Source organism: Rhinolophus ferrumequinum, chromosome 13, assembly GCF_004115265.2.
Source record: "Rhinolophus ferrumequinum isolate MPI-CBG mRhiFer1 chromosome 13, mRhiFer1_v1.p, whole genome shotgun sequence".
Classification (NCBI taxonomy): Eukaryota; Metazoa; Chordata; class Mammalia; order Chiroptera; family Rhinolophidae; genus Rhinolophus; species Rhinolophus ferrumequinum.
Window position 1 is genome coordinate 3,554,654 of NC_046296.1, and position 22,984 is coordinate 3,577,637.

The 22,984-nt window shown below is 43.0% G+C and overlaps 1 protein-coding gene across 4 annotated transcripts in view; it reads left to right on the forward strand.

Annotated features, from left to right (window-relative positions):
• The window catches only part of TBC1D8 (TBC1 domain family member 8), a 99,883-nt gene that overhangs the window by 38,119 nt on the left and 38,780 nt on the right, over positions 1–22,984 (forward strand). For 3 of the 4 annotated variants that reach the window (XM_033124298.1, XM_033124300.1, XM_033124301.1), the window contains one exon: positions 5,179–5,334. In XM_033124298.1, coding sequence (XP_032980189.1) covers positions 5,179–5,334 — 156 coding nt within the window. The remainder of the gene's footprint in view (positions 1–5,178; positions 5,335–22,984) is intronic. The other variant, XM_033124299.1, reaches the window with a different exon arrangement.

Sequence of the window (22,984 nt, forward strand, 5' to 3'; positions counted from 1 at the left end):
TTTTCTGTATCAACTGGTATGAGTATATGATTTTTCTTCTTTAGCCTGTTGATGTGGTGCAGTACCTTGTTGGCTTTTTCAGATGTTGAACCAGCTTTGCATACCTGGAGTATGTCCCATTTGTTCATGGTGTATAATTTTTTTAAATACATTATTGGATTTGATTTGCTAATATTTTGTTGAGGATGTTTGCGTGGGAAATACTGGTTTGTAGTTTTCTTTTACTGTAATATCTTTATCTGTTTTTAGTACTATGGTAATGCTACCCTCATAGAATGAGGTAGGAAGTGTTCCTTCTGCTTTTGTTTTTAGAGAGAGATTGTAGAGAATTCTCATCACATCTTCCTTAACATTTAGTATAATTCACCAGTGAAACCGTTTGTACCTGGTGTTTAATATTTTTTTGGCAGGTTATTAATTATTGACTTAATTTCTTTAATAGATGTAGGCTTATTCAAATCATTCATTTCTCCTTGTGTGCATTTTAGGATAATAATTTGTGTCAAGGACTTGATCTGCTTCATGTAAGTTATCAAATTTGTGGGCATTAAGCTGTTCAGAGTATTCCTTTATTATTCTTTTAATAGTGATGCCCCCCCCCCCTTTAATTTCTTATATTAGCGATTAGTAACTTCTCTCCTTTGTCTTTCATTAGCCGAGATAGAGGTTTACCAATTTCATCGATCTTTTCAAAGAAACAGCTTATGGTTTTATTCATTTATCTCTATTGTTGTTTTGTTTTCAATTTTGCTAATTTTTGCTCAATTTTTATTTTATTCTGCTGTATTTATGATTAAATCGCTCTTCTTTCTATCATTTCCTAGAGGAGATGCTTACATTACTGATTTTTAGTTATTGTTTCCTAATTTATGCACCTATTGCAATACAGCCCTGCTTTTGTTGCTCACACCAATTTTTCTAAGTTGTGTTTTCATTTTATTTAGTTCAAATATTTTAAAATTTCTCTTAAGACTTCTTCTTTGATGTATGTGTTATTTAGACGGGTGTTTAACCTCCGTAGATTTGGGTATTTTCCAGTGATCTTTGTTATTGATTTCTAGTTTAATTCCTTTGTGATCTGAGAACATACTTTATGTGATTTCTATTCTTTTAAAATTTGTTAGGGCGTATTCTGGGCCATAAAACATACCTTACCTTGATACGTGCAGGTGGCTGTTGGTGGATAGAATATTCTATACATGACATTTATAGATCCAGTTGATTTATAGTGCTATTTAGGTCAACTATATCCTTACTGATTTTTCTGCCTGCTTAATCTATCAGACTGTGTTTTTTCCTTGTCTTTCAACATGTGTTGTAATTTCTTTGTTGAAAGCCAGACATGATGTATCGGGTCGTAAGAACTGAAGAACTAGTTCTTTAGTGTGAGTTGTATGTTATCCTACCTATGACTGGGGCTGTGTCTAGTGTTTGCTGCAGTGCCAGAGGTTTCAGGTTCCCCAGGTGTCCTTATTTTGGTCTCCCCCTTTGTCTTCTTTAGGCTTCTTTAAGAGCTCCTCCTCACCTAGAGTCTTAGCCCTTTCAGCTGTCATCCACAGTCATTACACTGGGACCTGTTAATACACTGGTGAAGTATGGGGGAGGGGACGTGTCCTGTGACCTTAGCAGTGAGTCTCAGTCTTTCAGTGTGTCTGGGCTGTGCCCTGTATAGTGTTTTATGGTGTTTCTTAGCTGCCCCCACCCTCACCCCCCAGGTGAGACAGGGAGACCAGAGGGGCTTGGAGGTTGAGAAATGCCCTTCCCTCAGCTGGGATAGGCTTTGGAAAGTCTCCCCTGGAGAGAGGGCCCTTGTTCTGGAGGGTGCTCTGAGCATATTCACCAGTGATGACTTCCTTCCCCTGGCAGAGACCTTTCTTCGTTCTTCATAGTGAGAACCTTCTGTGGTTCCTAGCAGTAAAACTGGTTGGCGGGGGCCCTAAGACCATGGTGTCTAGGAGTTTCTCACTCTCATGCTAGTCCACACTCAGCTCCCAGCCATTTAGTTAAAGCCACCATTTACGTGTTCCTACCAGTTGATGACTCCCGTTGCTGCTTTTCCAGGTGAGTGGGTCTCAGCTGTGATTCTGGGCTCTCCAGTCTCTCCAGATTTGGGGGTTATGGTTTGATCTCTGACCTTAGTTCTCTGATGCATCCAAGAAAAAGTCATTGATTTTCAATTTTCTCAGCTTTTTCTTGTTGTTAGGATGGGCGTGGTGACTTCCAAGCCCTTTATGTGTTGGAGCTGAAACCGGAAGTCCCTTGTCGCTTTTTACATTGCTACCTTCCTACCAGTGGAAGGGGTCAGATTGGTTGGATGTGTTGCATCAAATGTCCTGACCATTGCTCCTGAGCCTCGAAGGGACAAATCACCACGCTTTCCAATCAAAAAGACTTTTTCTGTGTGGTGGCTGCTCTAAGTTACTGCACACCCTTCCTGCTTCCTTCTTTTGTTGCTCAGATTTTTATTTTTACCAAATTTGATATGGATTCTACAACAGATCTCTTAATGTTTGTGGGAGTGCCAGTGTGTGTGTGTGGGATGGGTGAGAGGTCTAGCTCCTGTCTAATCCCGATCGGCTTCCCTGTCGTCTCTCCACCCCCAATCTTTCATAGATAAAACATGTTTGCCTTCCTTGTACAAATGCATCTTTCATCCTACCCCCTCCCACCTGTGTTTTTAATCACACAGCTCCCTAAGCTGCTGCTCAGATTCTAAAGCAGCAGACCCTTTATCCAGCAGACAGCTTTCAGACGCCCTCCATTATCTGTAATTTAGGAGCAAGCCAGTAAGGAGGCAAAAACTGAGCCACCTAAAGAATAACAGCTGTAAACACCCATGTATCCTTTCTTCCTTCTTCCTCTAAAACCACTGAGTGGGACAGATCCAGGTTGTTGTCGGGCACGGGGTGTATGTGCTGTTGGAACCTGGAGAGCGTGAGAAGGGCACCTGCCAGGGAGGTCACAGGGTATCAACAGGAACATTGATCGGCTAAGTGAATAGACTAAGAAGAATGGAAGTCAGGTTTTTCAGTGTTGGAGAAGGGAGTTGGACGTATGGAAAGAAACCAGAATGAGCGCTATCGTATTGGATTGCGGTCGGAAGCACCGGACCTCAATTGGAGGTTAACTCATAGGTTTTATATCTGTAGACATCTATAAAAAGAAAAGTAGGTAACATCAATGAATGTGTATAAATGTGCAAACACATATATGCATATACTATATACACATACAGACTCCCTAGCTTTCTCCACTGAGGTGTTCTCGAAGCAAGCACCCCATTGCCAATGAGCACACGTGGCTCCCAGATTTTTGGCTTTTACGTACTATTGGAGAAACTTGGAGAAATGGCTGATTCCAGGGCCGGAGCAGCAAAAGTACAAGATGAACTTGGATTATTTTATTACACCAGAAAGTACAAAAGAGTGATGGGGACACATCCAAAGGACATGGAAACCAGCTTAAAGGGGCTTCCACTGGCCAAATATGAGACAATTGGAACATCAAAATATTGATAATAGTGGATTGTAATCCATTGAATAAAGCAGGAAAACATGAAACCATACTGATATAAATAAATGAATAAATCAAATTTGATGTGGAATGGGAACTCTGCATAGTTTTCAAAGTACCTCTCTACAGAGTACTTGTTAATTACAAAGGGGAAAAGGGGGTAGCCTCACAGTGCAGAAGCTTGGCAAACACTGTCTTAATTGAGTGATGAAAGGGAATTTGACAGTAATAGGACAAACTGATACTGTGAGGAAAAGGATGCATCACTTCTGTGACTTTTGCCAAAGATTTATAACCTGAATCAAATTATGAGACAGTTATGATGAAACATCAGACAAACCCAAATTTCTACAGAAAAATTGGCCCATAATCTTCGAAAGTGTCAAGGTCATGAAAGTCAAAGGTTGAGAAATGTCTCTCTCGTCTGTGTGAGTATAGAGGAATGACAGCTAAATGCAATGTTTGATTCTGAACTGGGTCCCTTGTAGCAAAGGATGTTATTGGGATATTTTGTAACATTTGAATGGAATCTGAGGATTAGAGTGTAGGAATGTATTGGTGTTAATTTGCTGAAGTTGGTGGTTGTACTGTTTTATGTGGTTGTTTTTATGAAATGCATGACGACAGTATTTGAGGAGGATAGGGTGTTAGTCAGTAACTTACTCCTTAATCAACTTTTCTTTTTGTTTGAGGTTGTTGAAAAACACAAAAGTATATGTGTACGCGCGCGCACACACACACACACTCTGCTTGGGCAGCTTGTGGCCCTAATTTAGGGCCTATTTATTACTAAAGAATTATATGTAATGTAAATTGAGGCGCTCAAGCCTCTCAGCCATCTTGATTCCCAGGCAATAGAAGATTATGGAGGAGTCGAGGCTGCTGCTTTTTTTTTCTTCTTGGTCTGCTGTTGATTCATGACGCTGTGCCTGACAACAGAATGATAAGCTTTATGTTGTGTCCTAGGGTCTGTGAAGGACTTCGCTGTATTTTCTTCTTTGCTTCCTACAGTGTCCTTCTGGAGAGGGCAGAGGTTCTTCTTCACCTTTGAGATGATGGTCAAATAATAATGATGGGCAACACTTATTTAGTACTTTTTATGGCCAGGTAATAGCCTAAGCTCTTTGGATGCTGAATACACTGACCTGTTTAATTCTCACAGTTACCCGATGAGGTAGGTATCCTGTGACTATTCCATTTTACGAACAAGGAAATCAGGACACAGAGAGGTTAAATAACTTGCCCAAGGTCACACAGCTTGACAGTGGCCGGGCTGGGATTCAAGTCAGGCATTCTCACTCCAGATCCAAAGTTCTAATTTACTGGCTCATGGTGCCTCCTGTATCGAGACACTGAGGAATGCAAACACTTAGCGAGGTTAGGTGACTTGTCCAGAGCCCCTCGGTCACTTATTCACTGATTCTGCAAATCTGTGCCGAGTGCCCAGAAATGCCAGGTCCTGTTCCCAGTGCCAGGAAACAGGTCCAAGGCAGCCAGAGGCCGGGGCCACACGGAGCTCGGGCCTTTGCGAGGTGGGAAGCACTGGCTGGCGGTGGCGTGGGGCCCAGGTACAGACTGCAGGGCCTGGGCGCGGGGAGTGGCAGTGCAGGTGAGCTGTTTGTGGTCAGTCCCTGTCTCAGGTGCACTTTCTTTTTTCTTTTCAAGGTCGCCTGGTTGGCGCTCTGGATGCCGTGCTAGATTCCAGTGCACGGGTGGCTCCATTTCGAATCCTGCTTCAAGTTCCCGGGTCCCAGGTTTATTCTCCCATAGCATGTGGTGAGTTACTGAGTGGACCAGACGTTTACTGGGCCATAGCCACGGGTGAGTTTTGTTCCAGGTGGAATTTGCAAACCTTTTGAGCACGCTGAGTACCTGCCTGCATGCTGGCGGTGGGAGCTTGAAGGTAACTCCTTTTAGAACCTCCTCTGCTTCTCTAACCTCTTTTCCTTTTCCTTAACCATCAAAAGCGCATCAAGGCAATAAACTTGGACCACTTAGCTGGGGCATGCCAGGCTTTCGAGTGGTGTGTGGTTCCACGCTGCTGTGTATTGTTGAGTATGAGTCGAGCCGTTTTCTTAATCTTGTGCCTGGCATAACCAGCGTGTTCTGGGGCGCGTGGACCTGTTGTGGTGGGGGAAGTGTCTGGGGCTGTGTGTGACGTGGGGCCTTCACCCCTCGTTCCACATGTGCACCGAGACAGTCACTGGGCTGCTAGGCCCCATGGGGATGCAGGACTCGCCTTGTCATCCTGTCCTCCTGACGTGCAGCCCCGCCTGGAGGCACCAGCCAGCTCTCCCCTCATCAGGCAGACGCCTCTGGGGCCTACAGTCCTCTTACATCCTGAGAAGCTCCTTTGACTTACAAACCGAAACAAGAGGTGTCTTTTTACTTGTACAAGTAACAAGGTGTTCACCTTCCAGAACTTAAAATAATAGGTCAGAGGGAAAGAAAAAGAAGTCTCCTATCACCTATAAGAGTGCAAATCACTCTTCTGTTTACACATCTGCATATACACATGGAATTTTTTTTTTCTTTTGGTTTTGCTTTTCTTATCATTTTATTAGCTACCGTAGACTTCCCACAGCCCCTTGCATTCTTTCACAACATTGGATTTTTTTTCCCCTCGGAAAAAGATAGAAAAGAACGAAGAAGAAAGTTGTCACCTATATCCCACCACCCAGTACTCACCACTGTTAAGGTCTGGGCATGTTTTTATTTTTTTTTCCAGTCCATTTTTTTTTAAAATTAAGACAATCCAGTCTGTACTTGCCTAAAATGACAAATACGATGCATGCTCGATATAAAGATATCAATCAACACGGAAAGGTGCAAAGAGGAAATGATCTCCGTCCCCATATCCTAGCCACCCCAGGTGACCATCAGTCAAGTTTTCACTTGATTACAATAAAAGGAAAGGTGCAGTGAAACCAAAGAAACTTCAAATAAATGTTTCTTTAACACAAGAGAGCTTATTTTCTAAAAGGTTCGGCAGCTTAAGGGAAGAGATGTTTGAAAGCATTACAAGGTTAGAATTGTGGCTTTTTAAAACAATGTTTCAATTCTGACATTGTTCATTGATTCCGGATCCTGAAGCACAAGGAGGCCCGCATTCCTATTCTTCCCCTGCTTGTTTAATCGCTCATTTAAAAAAGTTTCATTGTTAATGTTACATTGTAATTCCTGTTCTGTTCTGTAACCATGCTTTGCATCATTGTTTGGCCTAGTTCTGTATTTAAATTAGTTTAATGCTTCTACTCAGGAATGGCTTTCCCAATGTAAAATCTCTCTTTTTTTTTTTTTTTTGTCTCCTCTCTTAATTGGCTAGATTCCTGTTTTCATCCTCTAATAATGACTCACATTTACAAATGTATGTCCCTTGCTTTTGAACTTGAATGATACCTTGCTGTGTATGATAGTCTCTGACCATACCCTAGAGCTTGATGGCTGTCGCTCTGGGGTGTTTTCAGTATTTAAAGTGGCAGGGGGAGAAATCTCACGCTGGTCTGATCTTACCCCCTCCCACACCCGCCCTTTTGGGTGACATGCTTTTTGTGCATATAACTGTCTTTATTGTTGAACTTTAGTAACGTGATTCCAATTCGTCACTGCTTTGAGCACATTGTGTTAAATTTTTCTGGAACTTGATGTGCTCTTTCTATTTCTATATGCAGATTGATTAATCATTTCAGGAAATTTTCTTACATCATTCTGTATACATATTTTTTTTAAGTGCATTTATATTCCATTTATTGGATTCTCCACGTTAGAGACACTTCATGTTGAGCAGCTGTGGTCTGCTTTTCATTTTTGTCTGATTTTTCTCTTTTTCACTTGTACTCTCCATGCTGTTCATAACCCTTTTCTCTGAGTTAATAATTCCATTTTCCGCAGTGTATCCCATACTTGGCTGCTTTGAACTCGTGTACCCTTGTTGTTGTGTTGTTTTGATCCTCCGACATTTCTCGAGGTCTCTAAATCAACCTTCTCACCTCTGTTATTTCACCATCTCATCTCTGAGCTCTGGTTTTATTCATGTTTTTGTTACATTGTTTGGGAGCATGAAGCATTTGTGAGAATTTCCTTTGCTTCCCCAGGTGTTCCGTTTTCTTCTAGGACAGAATTTCTGTCCCTTGAACACCTCCTTCTCATTTGTTTTCCTTCTGTTGCTGTCCCGTGTTTTGCTAGGGGGTCGTGTGTTTCTCCTCGCCTTGCTGGTGCTCGGACACCATCCGCCCAGACCAGCGCTGTATTATTTGCACTAACATAGTGATGTGACTTTTTAACTTGTGTGGTTTTTTTTTTGATTTTTCTTTTTTTTCCAAGTCTAGGTTTTGTCCTTTCAATCCCAGCTATGGAGGGTGTCATTTAGCTTCAAGTTGTTGTCCTTTCAGTCTTAGTTGTGGAGGGCGCAGCTCAGCTTCGGTCCAGTTGCCATTTCTAGTTGCAGGGGCACAGCCCACCATCCCTCGTGGGAGTCGAACCGGCAACCTTGTGGTTGAGAGGACGCACTCCAACCGACTGAGCCATCCGGGAGCTCAGCTCAGCTAAAGGTGCCGTGTTCAATCTTAGTTGCAGGGGGCAGAGCCCACCATCCCTTGCGGGACTCGAGGAGTGGAACTGGCAACCTTGTGGTTGAGAGCCCACTGGCCCATGTGGGAATTGAACCGGCAGCCTTCGGAGTTAGGAGCACGGAGCTCCAACCGCCTGAGCCACCGGGCCGGCCCCTTAACTTGTGTTTTGGGGAGAGAGCAAGAGAGGACCAATGAAGGGACTGGACGTGGGATGTGGGGCGGGGCGGGGGGACCTGTTCCCATTTCTCCCCTCTCACTCTGCCCAGCCAAAGACTTGGTCTCGCTGTGGATTTGAGGATTTTGACGGGGCCATTGGATTTTTGTTTCTTCGCTAGATTGGCTTTTGGGGAGTTGGCAGGGTGGGGACTGCGCTCAGTTCCTGAATCCTTGTAGCCCAGGATGGTGACAGTAGCCAGTCCGGGCTCCCGAGCACCTTGGAGCCACAGGGAACGGTATCAGCATTAGTAGCGACACCTCGTTCAACCTTATCACTGTTGCCTAATTTACTCGTCCACTCCTTTATTCGATGCTTGTTTCTGATTTTAAAAGTATTTTAAAAACTTAAACGAACATCTGTGCCCTTAAATATTCCAGTTCCCTCGCAGTCCCCACCGTCTGTTTGAAAGGTTTGATGCCTGCCACGTACCGGACGCGTGCTTGGGGTCAGGATTGGTCAGAGTGTATCCTTCCATCTGGCTTTCACCAGTGGCCTCGGGGGTACAGACAGCAATCTGGAAATGGCAGGTACAGGGGGAACAAGGATTAGGAAAGCGAGACAGGACAGGACCCTTGAAGAGCCCATATGGCTCCATCAAAGGGATACATGTTCAGAATGCCCTGTGTATCTTCTCTCCAAATCGCCTGCTGTCATGGCTGTAGCAGCTGACACTGGCCCCCGTGCCCAGCAGTCTGATGCTGAGCAGGTTTAACTCCTAAACCTTTCTTTCTGTTGAGCCGAGATCTACTTCCTCTCGTTTCCACTTAGCTAGATATTTGCCTTCGACCTGACCCTTAGCAGGTCCATAGATGCTCCACTTTCTTTTGTCATTGTGGCCACAGCAGGCCCCCTCAGTAAGCAGCTGTACTTCCCAGGGCAGCTCGTCTTGGGTTCAGGAAGGGAGAATGGTGAGGGTGTTTGTGTCCGGGGTTTGTGGGATTGACTGAGATGCTTAGGCCTCTTCTGGCAGTTACTTGGGCATCTTGCACTGCGTGATTGCCTCACCCTATTTAATATTTGATTGTGTCTTGAGCATTGAGAAAGGATTCCTGCCCAGAGTTTCAAGTCTCAGATAAAGCACAAACAAGAACAGTAGGAAGGGCCTGGGCGGCACCAGGACGTGGGGTAGGAACAGGAAGAGTGGCCTGCAAGAATGATTTATATCTTCATTGGATTTTGGCTGCTCTCACGGCAGTATGGGAAGACATAGGAAAGCCTTGAGGAGAAGTTTTTTTTTTTTCCTGTTTCTTTTCAAGCAGAAGTGGAAGAGATGGGTAGATAATTTCATGGGCAAACAATATTATTATTTGGCAACAGAGATCTGTGGATGACTGGTTGGAAGGAGATAAGAGAAGTTGCTGTTATGATTATTTTTTAACTAATGTGGACCAAAGACTCCCAAGGCTTTATAAACATAGCTTCGGTGGATAACTTATATTGTCGAGTGGCTATGAGTTGTTTAGAAGGAGGTGGACAGGGGAACGTGCCCTGTCATTCAGCTCAGGGCCCAGATGTCGCCCACCTCACACCCTGAGGCCTCCCTGACTCCCTGCCAACTGCTTCCTTTGTTCCAGCACTTGCCACTCATCACTACTGTCATTTTTATTCTTGCTTTTCTTTTTGCTTACCTCCATACTGAAAATACGTGTCCTCAGCGTCACGTTTGCCCCTGACCCTCCAGGGCCCAGGACAGAGCCTCGTGTTAGGTCAAGAGCAAGTGGGCACATGAGTGGTGAAGTGTGGGAAAGAAGGGAGTAGGCTCGGCAGTAAAGACTCTTGTGTGCGAGGAGGGCAGGTGGCGCCTGGGTCACACGGGACTTCTTGGGCCCCTTCTAAGAACATTCCAGGTCTGGCCGGGGCCGGGATCTGGAGCTCTGTAATGAGCCACCAGGACTGTTGAGCTGTAGAGAAACTTGCAAAATAGATCTTTCCTTCTTTCTTTCTTCCTTTCTCTTAATTTTTTAAATTTTTATTGTAGTAAAATACACATGGCATAAAATTTACCGTCTTGACCATTAAGTGTACAGTTCAGTGGCATTAAGTACACTCACACCATCCATCTCCATCTATTTCCAGAACTTTCTTATCTTCCCAAACTGAAACTCCACACCCACTAAGCCCTAACTCCCTTTTCCTCCTTCCCCCAGCCCCTGGGAACCACCACTCTGCTTCCTTTCCTTGTCCGTCATTGGACTACGTGAGGGACATCATGCAAGTGGACTCACACAGTCTTTGTCCTCTGTCCTTTGTGACTGGCTTATTTCCCTCAGCATAATGTCCTCAAGGTCCGTCCATGTCATAGCAGGTGTCAGAGTCTCCTTCCGTGTAGGGCTGGAGAAGAATCCATTGCATGTCTGCTTTCTTTTCGAAATCAGATCTATAATGATTGGCGCATGACTGGAAACCGAGGACATGGCATGAGGAGCCAGGAGTGTGGAATCCCAGGAACCAATTGCTAGTCAGGCTCAGAAGAGGAGGGGGAAAAGCCGGTGGAGATTGGAGATAGGGCTCCAGCCTGTGGGTTGGTCGGCTTGTGGCTTTTGACTGAATTGACTCCTGGATTGTCAAGAGCTCTTTGGGGCCCTGGGAAGAATGAGGAGACTTTGTCGCCATTTCTCTGTGTCTCACAGTCTCAGCCTATGCTTTGTCCTACTGTCGTGAAGTGCAGGTCACACCAGGCTGTGAGTTACTGATCTGTTAATTCCTGTCCCTATTGGTAGGTGACTCTTAGTGCTCCTGATGTGTTGTGGACACACTTTTGATTCTTTACCTTGCCCCTGGACATTGCCTTCGCTGTTGTCTTTGCCTGGTTTTTAGGAAGGAGAAAAGCGCAGGTGAGACTCTGGCTCATCTGCCGAGATCACTCCAGGAGTTGAAGTGATTACGCAATAATTGGACCTTTTAATGTCGATTAATGAAATACGGAGTAGATTGTCTTTTCTGGCTACTCAAATGGACTTGAGAGCTATGCTTAGAGGTAATCAGGGTGTTGTCCTGCCAGGACCAGGGCCAAGATTGCAGAAGCTGTGTGAGAAACTCATCAAACCTTTGTACAGATTGCCTTTTAATAGCGTTCACATCTTTACAGCTCTGAGTTTGCACTCCAGAGTGCTGAGTTAGCTTTGTGATTCTTGTTTTTGGCAGTGTGAGTCCAAAGACCCTGCTAGGCTCTGTCCCATGGTCTTGAGTGAAATGAGGGAGAGCAGGAAAACAGAAAAAAGGGAGAAGCCAAGTGGTAACAGGTGTGAGTGATACCACCTTAGAGCCGCAAAAAGCAGAGAGGTCAAGGTGACCCGGGGCAGACACCCCCCTGGCTGGGCAGATGCATATCTGTGTCTTGGGAGGGGGTATGTATATAGCTTGAAAAAACTCCGTTGGTATTTTAGATTTATGAAAATGGGAAAACACGATTTTGAAATTGACAAAGGTCATTAAAGGAAACTGATATTTTTGCTCATCAGAACGTGGCTTACGTGGTAAGAAGTTGGGAGTCACAGGAGTTACGCTTTCCAGTTTAAAAAGTGCTTCCTCATTTGACCCTCTCAACAGCGCATTAGCATATTAGCAGGTATAACTGTTGGCTTTGGAGAGGGAAGAAGCAAGGTGCAGGTGGCTTAGTGACTTGCCAGGGCCACATCTTGTGTCAGGGGCGCCTCCCTGGTGGCCCAGGTGCATGTTCTTACAGAACGTCCTCTCAGAGTGTCCTTTCTGATGTGCTGTCAGAAAGCTGCCCTCTCATTGCTGCCCTTGACCATGGCTGGAGTTTTAGTTTCTTGTATTCTACGTTACTCTTTGCTTTGTCTTTGGAGAGCGAATTTTATTATGGGAGGAAATGTTCCAGCATGGATCAGATTAATGTCTTGGTGAACTTTGTGTCAGGGCAGCAAAGGAAGTGCCAGCCAGATCTTTTTCAAGAACAGAACTTACTGTGCACTTCAAGGAAAGTCTTTGAGGCGGGAGGAAAGTTCGAGCCTTTTCTGGGTGCACTCACTGTAGGTGTCACACTTGTTTCTGGTTGCTTGGGATTTCCTTAGAACAATACGGGCTGGCATTTTCCACGTGGGCTTTATACTTAGAAATGGCTGAAGCGTGCCATGGCTAATGTTTCTTTTCTACTAGGAAGCTTCTGGCACCAGGCTCTTACTGTTTAAAATAAAGTAATTTTGCTTATGCTCAAATAATTCAACTCACTGAAGATGTTCTTCCATTAGGGGTGTTGCTTATAGTTATTTAAAAAGCAGGCAAATCCTGAGTCTGATTTTTCGACTTAGGAAATTTGGAGGTCAAAAGTCCTATTTAAAAAACAACAACAAAGGCTTTTAAACCAGGGGTATACTTGCAGACCCCACATAAAATTTCTCCTTCCCTAAATCTTGATTTGTTTTATTTCACATACTTCAGAATAAATATAACCTACACAAAAACTTTAAAAAGTTTTTAAGCCAGAATCAAACTTTCCTCTAGTACGTTACAGGTCGCCTACCTTCTGCATGGAGTTGTGACTTGTTTGACAAAGGAAACCATCTGGAGGGGGTCTGAGCAAATATCTAGTTTCATCCCTTTCATTTTAATAGATGAGAGAAGGACTGAGGCATATGGGCTTCAAAATAAGGTGACTTTGGTAAATGACTTTTTTTTTATTAAATGATTGCTTAATGATCAAAAAAAAAAAAAAAGACATAGAATGGGAGACAATCGTTCTGACTCATTGTGGCGTCTGGAGTGCCCCTTCTCCCGCTGGTTTTGCTGGTCTGGGTGAGTCCGGCTGGCTTCCAGATGTCCCAGAGGGCTCACTTCAGGCTTGCTGCTTCTCTGGTTTCTCTGGCATACTCTGGAGCCTGCTATATCCGCGTTGCCTGGGCCCAGGAGTGATCCTGCTTGAAAAATTAAGGGAATTCAAGGAGTATGAAATTCTCTGCCCATTTTCTTGCCCTGATTTCACTTTTGATTTTACAAAATATTCCTCATAGGTGGATTTAGTGATCCAAGTTTATGCCTTTTTTATTAGAAGGGGTTTTAAATTCTTTTATGAATATTTTCAAACATACCCCAAAGTAATGAGGGCAATATAATGAAATCCTCCAGGTGCATTACAGAAACGCATTAGGACTTTTTACGCAGGGTGCATTATCACCGTTACCCAAGGTACATTAGGATCAGGTTTTGCCCACCTTACTTTATCTTATCCTCTGAGCCTTTTTTTCCTCTTGACATATTTTAAAGCAAATTCTAGCAATTATATTTTATCCCTACGTATTTTAGTAAACATCTCTGGGGATATGGCCATTCTTACATCACTACAGTGACGTCGTTAAATTAATAGTCAACTGGCATTCTTCGGTATCACTAGTACTCGCTGTATACTTAAGCTTCCTGCTTGCTTCAAGAGTCCTTCATCAACCTGGTTGCTCTAATCTGTATCAACGATAACTACACACTCATTTGATTGTTGTGTCTCTTTTAGTTAGGAAAGCTTCTACCCCGTCTTCCTTCCATCCTGCTATATTCCCCCAATGATTGACTTGGTGAAGAAATTGGGCCAGTTTTTATGTAGAATGTCTACATGCTATGCTTCTCTGTTTCCTTTCTCCAGACATCACTTAACACACTTTTCAGTCCTTCACATTTTCTGAAAACTCGAAGGGACTTAAACAAAGCCTCCATTAAATTCAGGTTCAACTTTTAAAAAAGAAGAATACTTCATAGGTGGTTCGACGTCTCTTTGCTGCATCGTCTCAGGAGGCACATACTTGGGGTCTTACTCTTAGTGATGCTTAGGCCAGGGCATGAGCTCAGGTGATGGCTTCCATTGCATTCTTCCCCAGCGACCTTTCCATCTAGTAGTTTTACCCATTATGACCAGTGCCCGAATTAATTTTTTCTCTACATATCACAAAATGGTGATTTTTCTAATTCGATCAGTCCTTTCACTGCTGTCACCTTGAACTCATCAACTAGGACTATTTGGTCACCCTGAGACATTCAGAAAAGGAAGGCAAAGAATGCTCACTTTTGCCCTGTTATGGCCTTTTATTAGTGTACGGAGTTGGTGCCCTGGTTATCTGCAGTGGTGACGAGTGAATTATATATGTTTTTGTTACAGCTTTCTTTGCTCATTCTCCTTTCCTTTCCTCCTCCATCCCTTTTCAGCATCATTTCAAAGTCAATGTCACCTGCTCCCAACATTTTGTTAAGAAAATTTTCAAACATACAGAAAAGTTGAAGGGATTAGTGAACACTATAAGCCAGGAGTTTTATATATTCAGTGTTTTTCAGTTAATTGTGGTCCTTTTGATATTTAGATTGTGCCATCTTCTGCTCACTGGAGCCCTTTCCTGTGGCTTCTGTGACTTGTCTCACTCCCATTCATCTTTGAGAGCTTCCTTGCTCTCTGCCCAACAAGATGTCAAATGCTCATGTTATGCATTTCCTGCCTCCTGCCTGGAATCAGCCATTCCTCCAAGTATTCCCAGTTCTTTTTAGTGGGGAATGGTGTTTCGGGACCATATAGCCCTATGTCTGAGGTATAGGGGTGCTCATTGTTACTGGGGTATCATTGCTTCTAAGGCTTTTCAAGTAAGTATGAGCTAGGAAGTATGTGTTATGAAAAAGAACAATAAATCATGAGTCCATACTTTGTAATTCTGTAAAATTACAGTTATAACTTAATTCTGTAAAATTACAGTTATAACTTAATTTTGATATTACATTAGTTTTTTTCTTATACGCTGAAAATCTTGGTTTCTAACAGTATTCACATAACTATCTAGCTATCTCTCATACATATATCCACAGCCCCCGTACATATTATTTCTAAATAACATCAACATTGCTACTAACAGTAAGAGTACTGAATGAAATTTGAGTTTTTGCAGCTCTGTTTGGCCTTAGAACATATTTAACTATGGATGTAGAGTCAAAATACTGCTTAAAGTAGTTATTTTTCTCTGTGTAGCTACAGGCATACCTCATTTTATTATGCTTTGCAGATATTGCATTTTTTACAAATAGGTTTGTGGCAACTCTGCATTGAGCAAGTCTGTTGACACCATTTTTCCAGCAGCGCTTGCTCACTTCACATCTCTGTGTCACATTTTGGTACTTCTCACACTATTTCAAACTTTTTCATTATTATATTTGTTATGCTCATCTGTGATCAGTGATACTTGATTTTACTATTGTAATTGTTTTGGGGAGCGACGAACCGTGCCCATATAAGATGGTGAGCTTGATCCATAAATGTTGTGTGTGTTCTGACTGCTCCATTGACCAGCTCTTGCCTCACTCTCGCCCTTTCCTCTGGCATGCTTGTGCCCTGAGACACAGCAGTATTGAAATCAGGGCAATGAATAAGCTGACAATGGCCTGTAAGTGTTCAAGTAAGAATAAGAGTCGCATGTCTACTCCTGGTGAAGATGCTATGACGGTTGTTGAAATGACAACAAAGAATGGAGAATATAACACACTTAGTTGATAAAGCAGATGCAGGGTTTGAGAGGCCTGGCTCCGGTTTCGAAAGAAGTTCTATGGTGGGTAAAATGCTATAAAACAACGTCACACGATACAGGGGAATCGTGAAAGAAAAAATCAACGGATGTGGCAAACTTTATTATTGTCTTATTTTTAAAAATCGCCACAGCCACTCAAGCTTCAGCAACCACCACCCTGATCAGTCAGCAGCCATCAACATGAAGGTGAGGCCTCTCCACCAGCGAACAGATGACTCGCTGAAGGCGCGGGTGATAATGAGCGTTTTTAACAATAAAGGATTTTTTTATTAAGGGATGTACATTGTCTTTTTAGACATAATGCTGTTGCACTACAGTGTAGGAAACATAACTTGTATATGTGCTGGGAAATCAAAAACTTCGTGTGACTCGCTTGATTGCACCGTTCGCTTTACTGCGGTGGCCCGGAATGGAACCCACAGCAGCTCGGAGGTGTGCCTGTGTTTTAATAACCTCGTAAACAGTTAAGTGTATCCATTTATTTCATTGTTAAGGATTGCTTTTTTCCTTACTGATTTAAATTTTTTTTTAAAATGTAAAGGTCTTTTATGATTCCTTAATCAAACCTATAAAACAAAATATTTGTAGAGAAGCCATCTTGTCATCTCTGCTTCCTTCCCTCTGCTTTAGGGAAACTGTTCATTTTCTAGTTAAGCTTGCTATTGTTTTGTTTTCCAAATATCAAACAAATAGACTTTATATTTCCCCACCCTTCTTTTACACAGGTCACATGTATTCTGTTTCATGCATCGCCCTTTTCACTTACCAACATATCCTGCAAATCATTCCATATCACAGAAAAGAGTCTACCTCCTCCCTTGTTTTGTCTTTCATTGTGTAGAAGTACCAGAGTTCATTCAACTTATCCGCTACTGATGGACATTTGTGTTGTTTTCCACCTTTGCCATGACAAATAATGCTCCAATGAATAACCTGGTAGATAAATAATTTTGTCCTTTTGCTGCTGAATCTTTGGGATCAATTACTCAAAGTGGGATTGCTGGATCGAAAAGGGAATGAGTATGAAGCTCCGGTAGGTATTACTAAGTGCCCCTTCTTCCATTGGACTTGTACTTAAAAATTCCCATCAGCAATGGATGGAAGTGCTTGCTTTCCCAGATGTGTCATCAGTTTTGTCAAACTTTTGGATTTTTGCCAAACTCCTATGTGTTTCTGCATAGTTTTAATTTTCATTCCTTTTATTATGAGAAAGTTGAACATCATCATGTTTAAGGGCTGTTTTCAGAACCTTGTTCTTTGCCTAGATTTTTATTGGGTGTTTGTTCTTTTCCCCCTATTTTGGATACTGTCTATTAGGAATATTATCCTTTTTCTGAGAGATGAAATTAAAAAAATGTTTTCCCAGTTTGTCATGTCTTTTAGTGGCTTTGCTTTTGGTGTGTTTTACCATGCAAAGATTTGTTTGTTTATTTTTAATGTAGTGGGATTTAGAACTCATCTCTTACACTTTCTGATTCTGAATCGTGGTTAGGAAGGGTTTCGAATTACCAAGTTGTGCAGGTGTTCACTCATGTTTTCCTGACATTACTTTTAAATTAACTTTTTTTCTTTTAGTAAAGTAACTTTTTAAAGCTATTGTGCCACATCTTCTGGCTTGCATTGTTTGATTAGAAGTCTACTATTATTCTTTGTTCCTTTATAAATAATGTCCTTTTCTTCTTTATCACTGGTTTTCACCAATTTGATTTTGATGTACATTTGCATGATTTTCTTTATGCTTTTTCTGCTTGGGGTTTGAGATTGAGGGGTTGAGATTCTTTGATCTGTGTGTTTATAGTGTTCATCATACTTGAAAAAAAATTCAGGTCTTATTTCTTTGAACATATATAAAAATTTTTTTTCCTATTCTCTGGCCCTCTTCCCCTTTTGTTCCCCTGGGACTCCCAATTACACACTTGTAGGCTGCTCCTTATTGTTCAACAGCTCACTGGTGCTCTGTTCTTTCTCTTGTTTGTAATCCTTTTTCCTATTTTTTCACTTTAGATAGTTTTTTTTATCACTACCGTGTTTCCCCCAAAATTAGACCTAAGTTTTATTTTCGGGGCAACACGGTATGTCCTAAAGTTCCCTGCTGTTTTTCCCCTGCAATTTCTAATTTACTTTTTTATTTATTATTATTGGGGAAGGGGAACAGGACTTTATTGGGGAACAATGTGTACTTCCAGGACTTTTTTCCAAGTCAAGTTGTTGTCCTTTCAATCGTAGTTGTGGAGGGCACAGTTCAGCTCCAGGTCCATTTGCCATTGTTAGTTGCGGGGGGCGCAGCCCACCATCCTTTGAGGGAGTCCAAACGGCAACCTTGTGGTTGAGAGGACGTGCTCCAACTAACTGAGCCATCCGGCAGCTCAGCGGCAGCTCAGCGGCAGCTCAGCTCAAGGTGCCGTGTTCAATCCTAGTTGCAGGGGGCGCTGCCCACCATCCCTTGTGGGACTTGAGGAGTCGAACCGGCAACCTTGTGGTTGAGAGCCCACTGGCCCATGTGGGAATCGAACCGGCAGCCTTCGGAGTTAGGAGCACGGAGCTCTAACCGCCTGAGCCACCGGGCCGGCCCCTCTAATTTACTTTTAATCTCATCTAGTATATTTCTAATTTCAGACAGTTTTTTATATCCCTAAAAGTTTGATTTGGATTTTTTTGTATGTCTTCCATTTAGTTTCCCACCATTCTCATGCTAATCTCTCCTTTTTGAACACATGGAGTGTATTTATAATCCCTGTTTTATATCCTTGTCTACTGATTTCTTTCATCTGTGTCATTTCCGGGTCTGTTTCTGTTAATTGGTTTTTCTTTAGTTATAGGTCAAATTTTCCTACTTCTTTGCTATTATTTCTGCTTCTATTTCTGAGAAGTGTTTCTAATGGCACTAATATAAAGACATTTAAGTGACTATTGCAATTATAAATTAAAAACCTATTTTACTTTCAGTATTAAGGAGGTTGAGTTTCTCTGTTTTTCACTTCAAATACTTTTAGGGACTCATTATTTTAATTTGAAGGCAAAACAGGGCAAGGAAATTATGTAAAAAGAGAAGTTTAAAACTTGCTTTCTTAAACTCTATAGTGAGAAATATACACAGATAAGAATCCCGTATGTCGTGCTGGTGTGTCGTTGACATTGAACCTTTGCATGTTTCTGTAAAGATACTGCTTCAGACATATAGATTAGATGTTAGAGTATCCACTTAAAGAACATATTTTATTTTTAACTTCTGAAAATGAAAGGCTTTGGTCTAATCTTCTCCCCTGTCATTTTAAATTTTTACTCAGATTCTTTGTCTCTGACTTGCTCTATGTGTGATGAGTGTTGAGTGGAATTTGGGGATGACACTGCCTTGATAGTGACACTTTTAATTAGCTCCTTAGTGTCTGTATGGCTTTTAGTCCATGCATTTAGTCCATGAATTTAGACAGATGTTTAGTGTTTGGACAGTAGAGAAATATTTTACTATTACAGAGGAACAGATCTGAGCTATGCCCAAGCAATGCCCATTGCATTGTCAATTAGGATCTAGGTGGCTGGAGAAGTTAATTAATTCAATTGGACATTTATTATGCTGAGACAAGCAGTTGCTTTTTAAAACTGAAGCTTGGATCAAGTTATTTATGCCTGTGTTTGTGCAGAAGCTGTAGGTATAGGCAACGAGATACTTGTTTTATTTCCTGAAAATACCTCTAGGGAAAACTTAACAGAATAAATATTGTGTGTGAGTTTCAAATGACTCAGCTGTTGGGAGCTGCCCCCCACGCCCTCCCCCACACCCCCAGTTCCCCAGGCTCCCATCTCAATCGTGTGTTACAGACAGAACCAGACCTCCAGGGTGGCTCTTTCCTGCACCTAGAAAATGGAATAACAGTACCTCCCCTGTGCTATTTCGATGGAGATAAACAACATTAAGTGTGTGACGTACCCAACAAAATGCCTGGCTCATGCTAGGCATTCAGAAAATGTCCCGAGTCTGCCACCTCTGGCTGTTCTTTCTTAGCACATAGAGCTGGTTATTTATAAATCATCAGTGTTGTTTGTTTTGTGTTCTTGATTGAGGTTTCTCATACTGTATTTTAGTTTTGCATAAGGATTTATAAATCTGATTTTTGACTACTGTGTGTAATATTTAAGATCCACTGAACTTTAATTTTCTTAGAAAATAGGTAAGTCTTCTTCTGCAGGATTAGGGACCTTCACAAAACAAAGTGTAGTTTTCTAACTGGACTCCTGTTACAATCCACAATACTCCTATAAGTTTTGATTTTAGAAAGCTGTGTTAATCTGCGTGGGCTGCTATAACAAACAGACTGGGTGGCTTAAACAACAGATTTATTTTCTCACAGCCCTGGAGGCTGGAAGTCCAAGATGAAGGTGCTGGCAGGGTTGGTTTCTCCTGAGGGTCTCTCTCCTTGGCTTGCAGACAACTGGCTGCTTGCTGTGTCCTCACTTGGTGCATGCCTGGTGGCTCTTCCTCTTATGAGGACCCTATGAAACCTAATTAGCCCCTGAAAGGCCCAGTCTTTAAATATGGACACATTGGGTGTTAGGGCTTCATCCTATGATCGTGGGTGGGCAAACTCAGGCCGGAGCAACAGCTGTCCTCTGTCTTGGAAGGCCCATGGCAGAAGCGGGAATCCTGCTACAGTGCTGAGTTCATCTGTAGCCTTTTTATCATTCTGCCCCTTCCATGGCTGTCAAATTTTCAGTTTCTTATCTTCTCTGTTTTACATTTTTCTACTTGTATGTCTGTGACGTGGTGGCTTTCAAACTTGTTTTTGACCGTGGCCCACAGACAGAAATCCATTTATGTATTTGTGCCTAACTTGAACACATACTTCACAAGGCAGTAGTTCCTTTATAAAGGGGTAAGGATTCTAGTGTCCATTCTTTTATTTTAAAAGTTGTTTTCTGATGGGCTACTTCATGTAATTTGAAAACGTGGCTGCAGTGTTTTGGGGTGTAACATATGTGGAGCTCAGAGGGTGTAACATGTTTGGGCTCAGAGCTTTGGGGTGTAACATATGTGGAGCATCTTGGCTTCTCAGTCCTTGGAGGTCACGGGTGTGTGGTCGGCTTGCATTGATTTACAGTATTTTTGAAGCCCGTCATAAGACTTCCTTGCAGAGGAAATTATAGTTTGGAAAATGTCCCTGCCATTTGGCAACTTTTGTAGGAAATAGAAGACAGTGGGGTGGAAAAGTTTTATCATAGTGATTGTCTTTGCTGGGAGAGGCGTACAACTATGTCTTTGATTCAGGAAGAGGGTAACAGGGTGGATTGTACTAAAACCTAACTCTGGCTCAGCGATGCATTTTGTGTGTGATTTTCTCTCTCAAGGTGAGGGCTTGTCTTTGTTTTAGAATTTTCTTTCCCTATCATAAGCTCCTCCCCAGTATGAGGAAGAATTTTTAAACAATAATAGTGCAGTGTTTTGATGACTGTTTCAAGTCCACATGGTGTACATACTGTGTTGGGATTTGATTATAACTTATTCGTGGTGTCTGTGGTTATTAGTTGAGGAAGACGCACGTGGTTAGCTGTGAACAGGTAACTGTGTTGGTCCTATGAGCGTACTAGCAGGATAAATGAAAACCTGCTTCACGTCACCTGGGAAGGTGCGTGCACGCAGGGAAATGGGATTGCAGGGAGAGCTCATTCTTAAGTGCAAGCACAGAGTAGCTTTTTAAAGTGTCAAACCCTAGGAAGTACTGGAGCTACGGGTTGTGTAAATGTTAGTTAAAGATTGAAATGCAGTTTACCCTGGGAGGACTCCAGGATACTTCAAGGTTGGAGAGAATGAGGCCGTACCTGGTTTGCCTTTCATGTGATATATATGACTCTGGAGAGAGATTGGAGCCACCATTTTCTCACTGTCTTCCTTACACGTTAGTGAGACTGTCTAGAATAGAAAGGTCACGAAGCTGAGTCCCGTCTCCCCTTTCTTGTTCTTCCTCATCCCTCTAGGTCTTTGGTGTGTGTTTGTAAGTAGGAAGGACATGAAAATATAGAGCAAAAGATTGAAGGCCAATAAAAATACTCCCGTTCCCATAAATTCCTTGCTTTTTAAAAAAGTTTTCTGACCAGTTGGTTTTATGATGATGGATAACAAAGGATAAGGATCTAGAAAGAGAAGACCTGAAGGTGCCAGAAGGGAGAAGAGACCTGGCAATGCCAAGGTAGCTGTGCGGGTTGACTGGCTTCAGTGAAGCCCCAGAGACGCTCTCTTGAGAGTAACCGTGTGATCTGCTTTGCCTGCTGCAAATACACCGTTGCTGACCCACCAGATTTAGGTTTTTATTTGGGGGAGGGGGATGGGTCCCTGCACAGCTGCCCTCTGAGGATGCTGAATGAGCAAGGAATTTTAAGCAAGAGGCAGGTAACCCGGATGTACACTAAGCCACACTAGCACTGAGTGTGAGGAACCAGGCAGGCAGTGTGGGTCCTAAGTTCACTAGACAACGTCTGGAAGCTTCCAGGGGGTCACGCTGTGGAGGCCAGACCGCTCGGTTTGATGTTGTTTCAAAATGGTCTTTGCCGGTCATGAGAAGAATGGGGATCCTGGAGGGCCAGGGGTTTCCAGACACCACAGGGGCCTCCTCGTGGGAGGGAAATGGACAGCAGGAAGGTCACGAGCACTCACCCCAGAGCTAGCTCCCCTAAACACCAGGTGGGCTGCTGCTAAAAGAACAAGACTGGAGGTGTGACTGTGGATAGCTGGGCAGGTCGCTGGCGGTGATGACTGAATGGTGACCCTGGCAAAATTCAAATGTTGAAGCCGCAGCCCCCAGTGCCACGGTGTTTGGAAGTGAGGACTTTGGGAGGTATTAGGTTTAGATGAGGTCACGAGGGTGGCTCCATGATGGGATTAGAGTCCTCCTAAGAGGAGGAGGAGAGACCAGAGAGCCTTCTTTCTCTCTCTCTGCCATGTGGGGACACAGTGAAAAGGCAGCTGTTATAAGCCAGGAAGGGAGCCCTCACCAGGAACCATATCTGCTGGCACCTTGCTCTTGGACTCCTGGCCTCCAGAACTGTGGGAAACAGTGTGTTGTCTGACACTCAGTCTGTGGTGTTCTGTCCCAGCAGCCCCAGCTCACTAAGAGCCCGGTCACGTGCTCTTGGTGCAAAGCCCGGGTGTCCTGAACCAGTGAACAGAGTCGTTGGGTGGATCA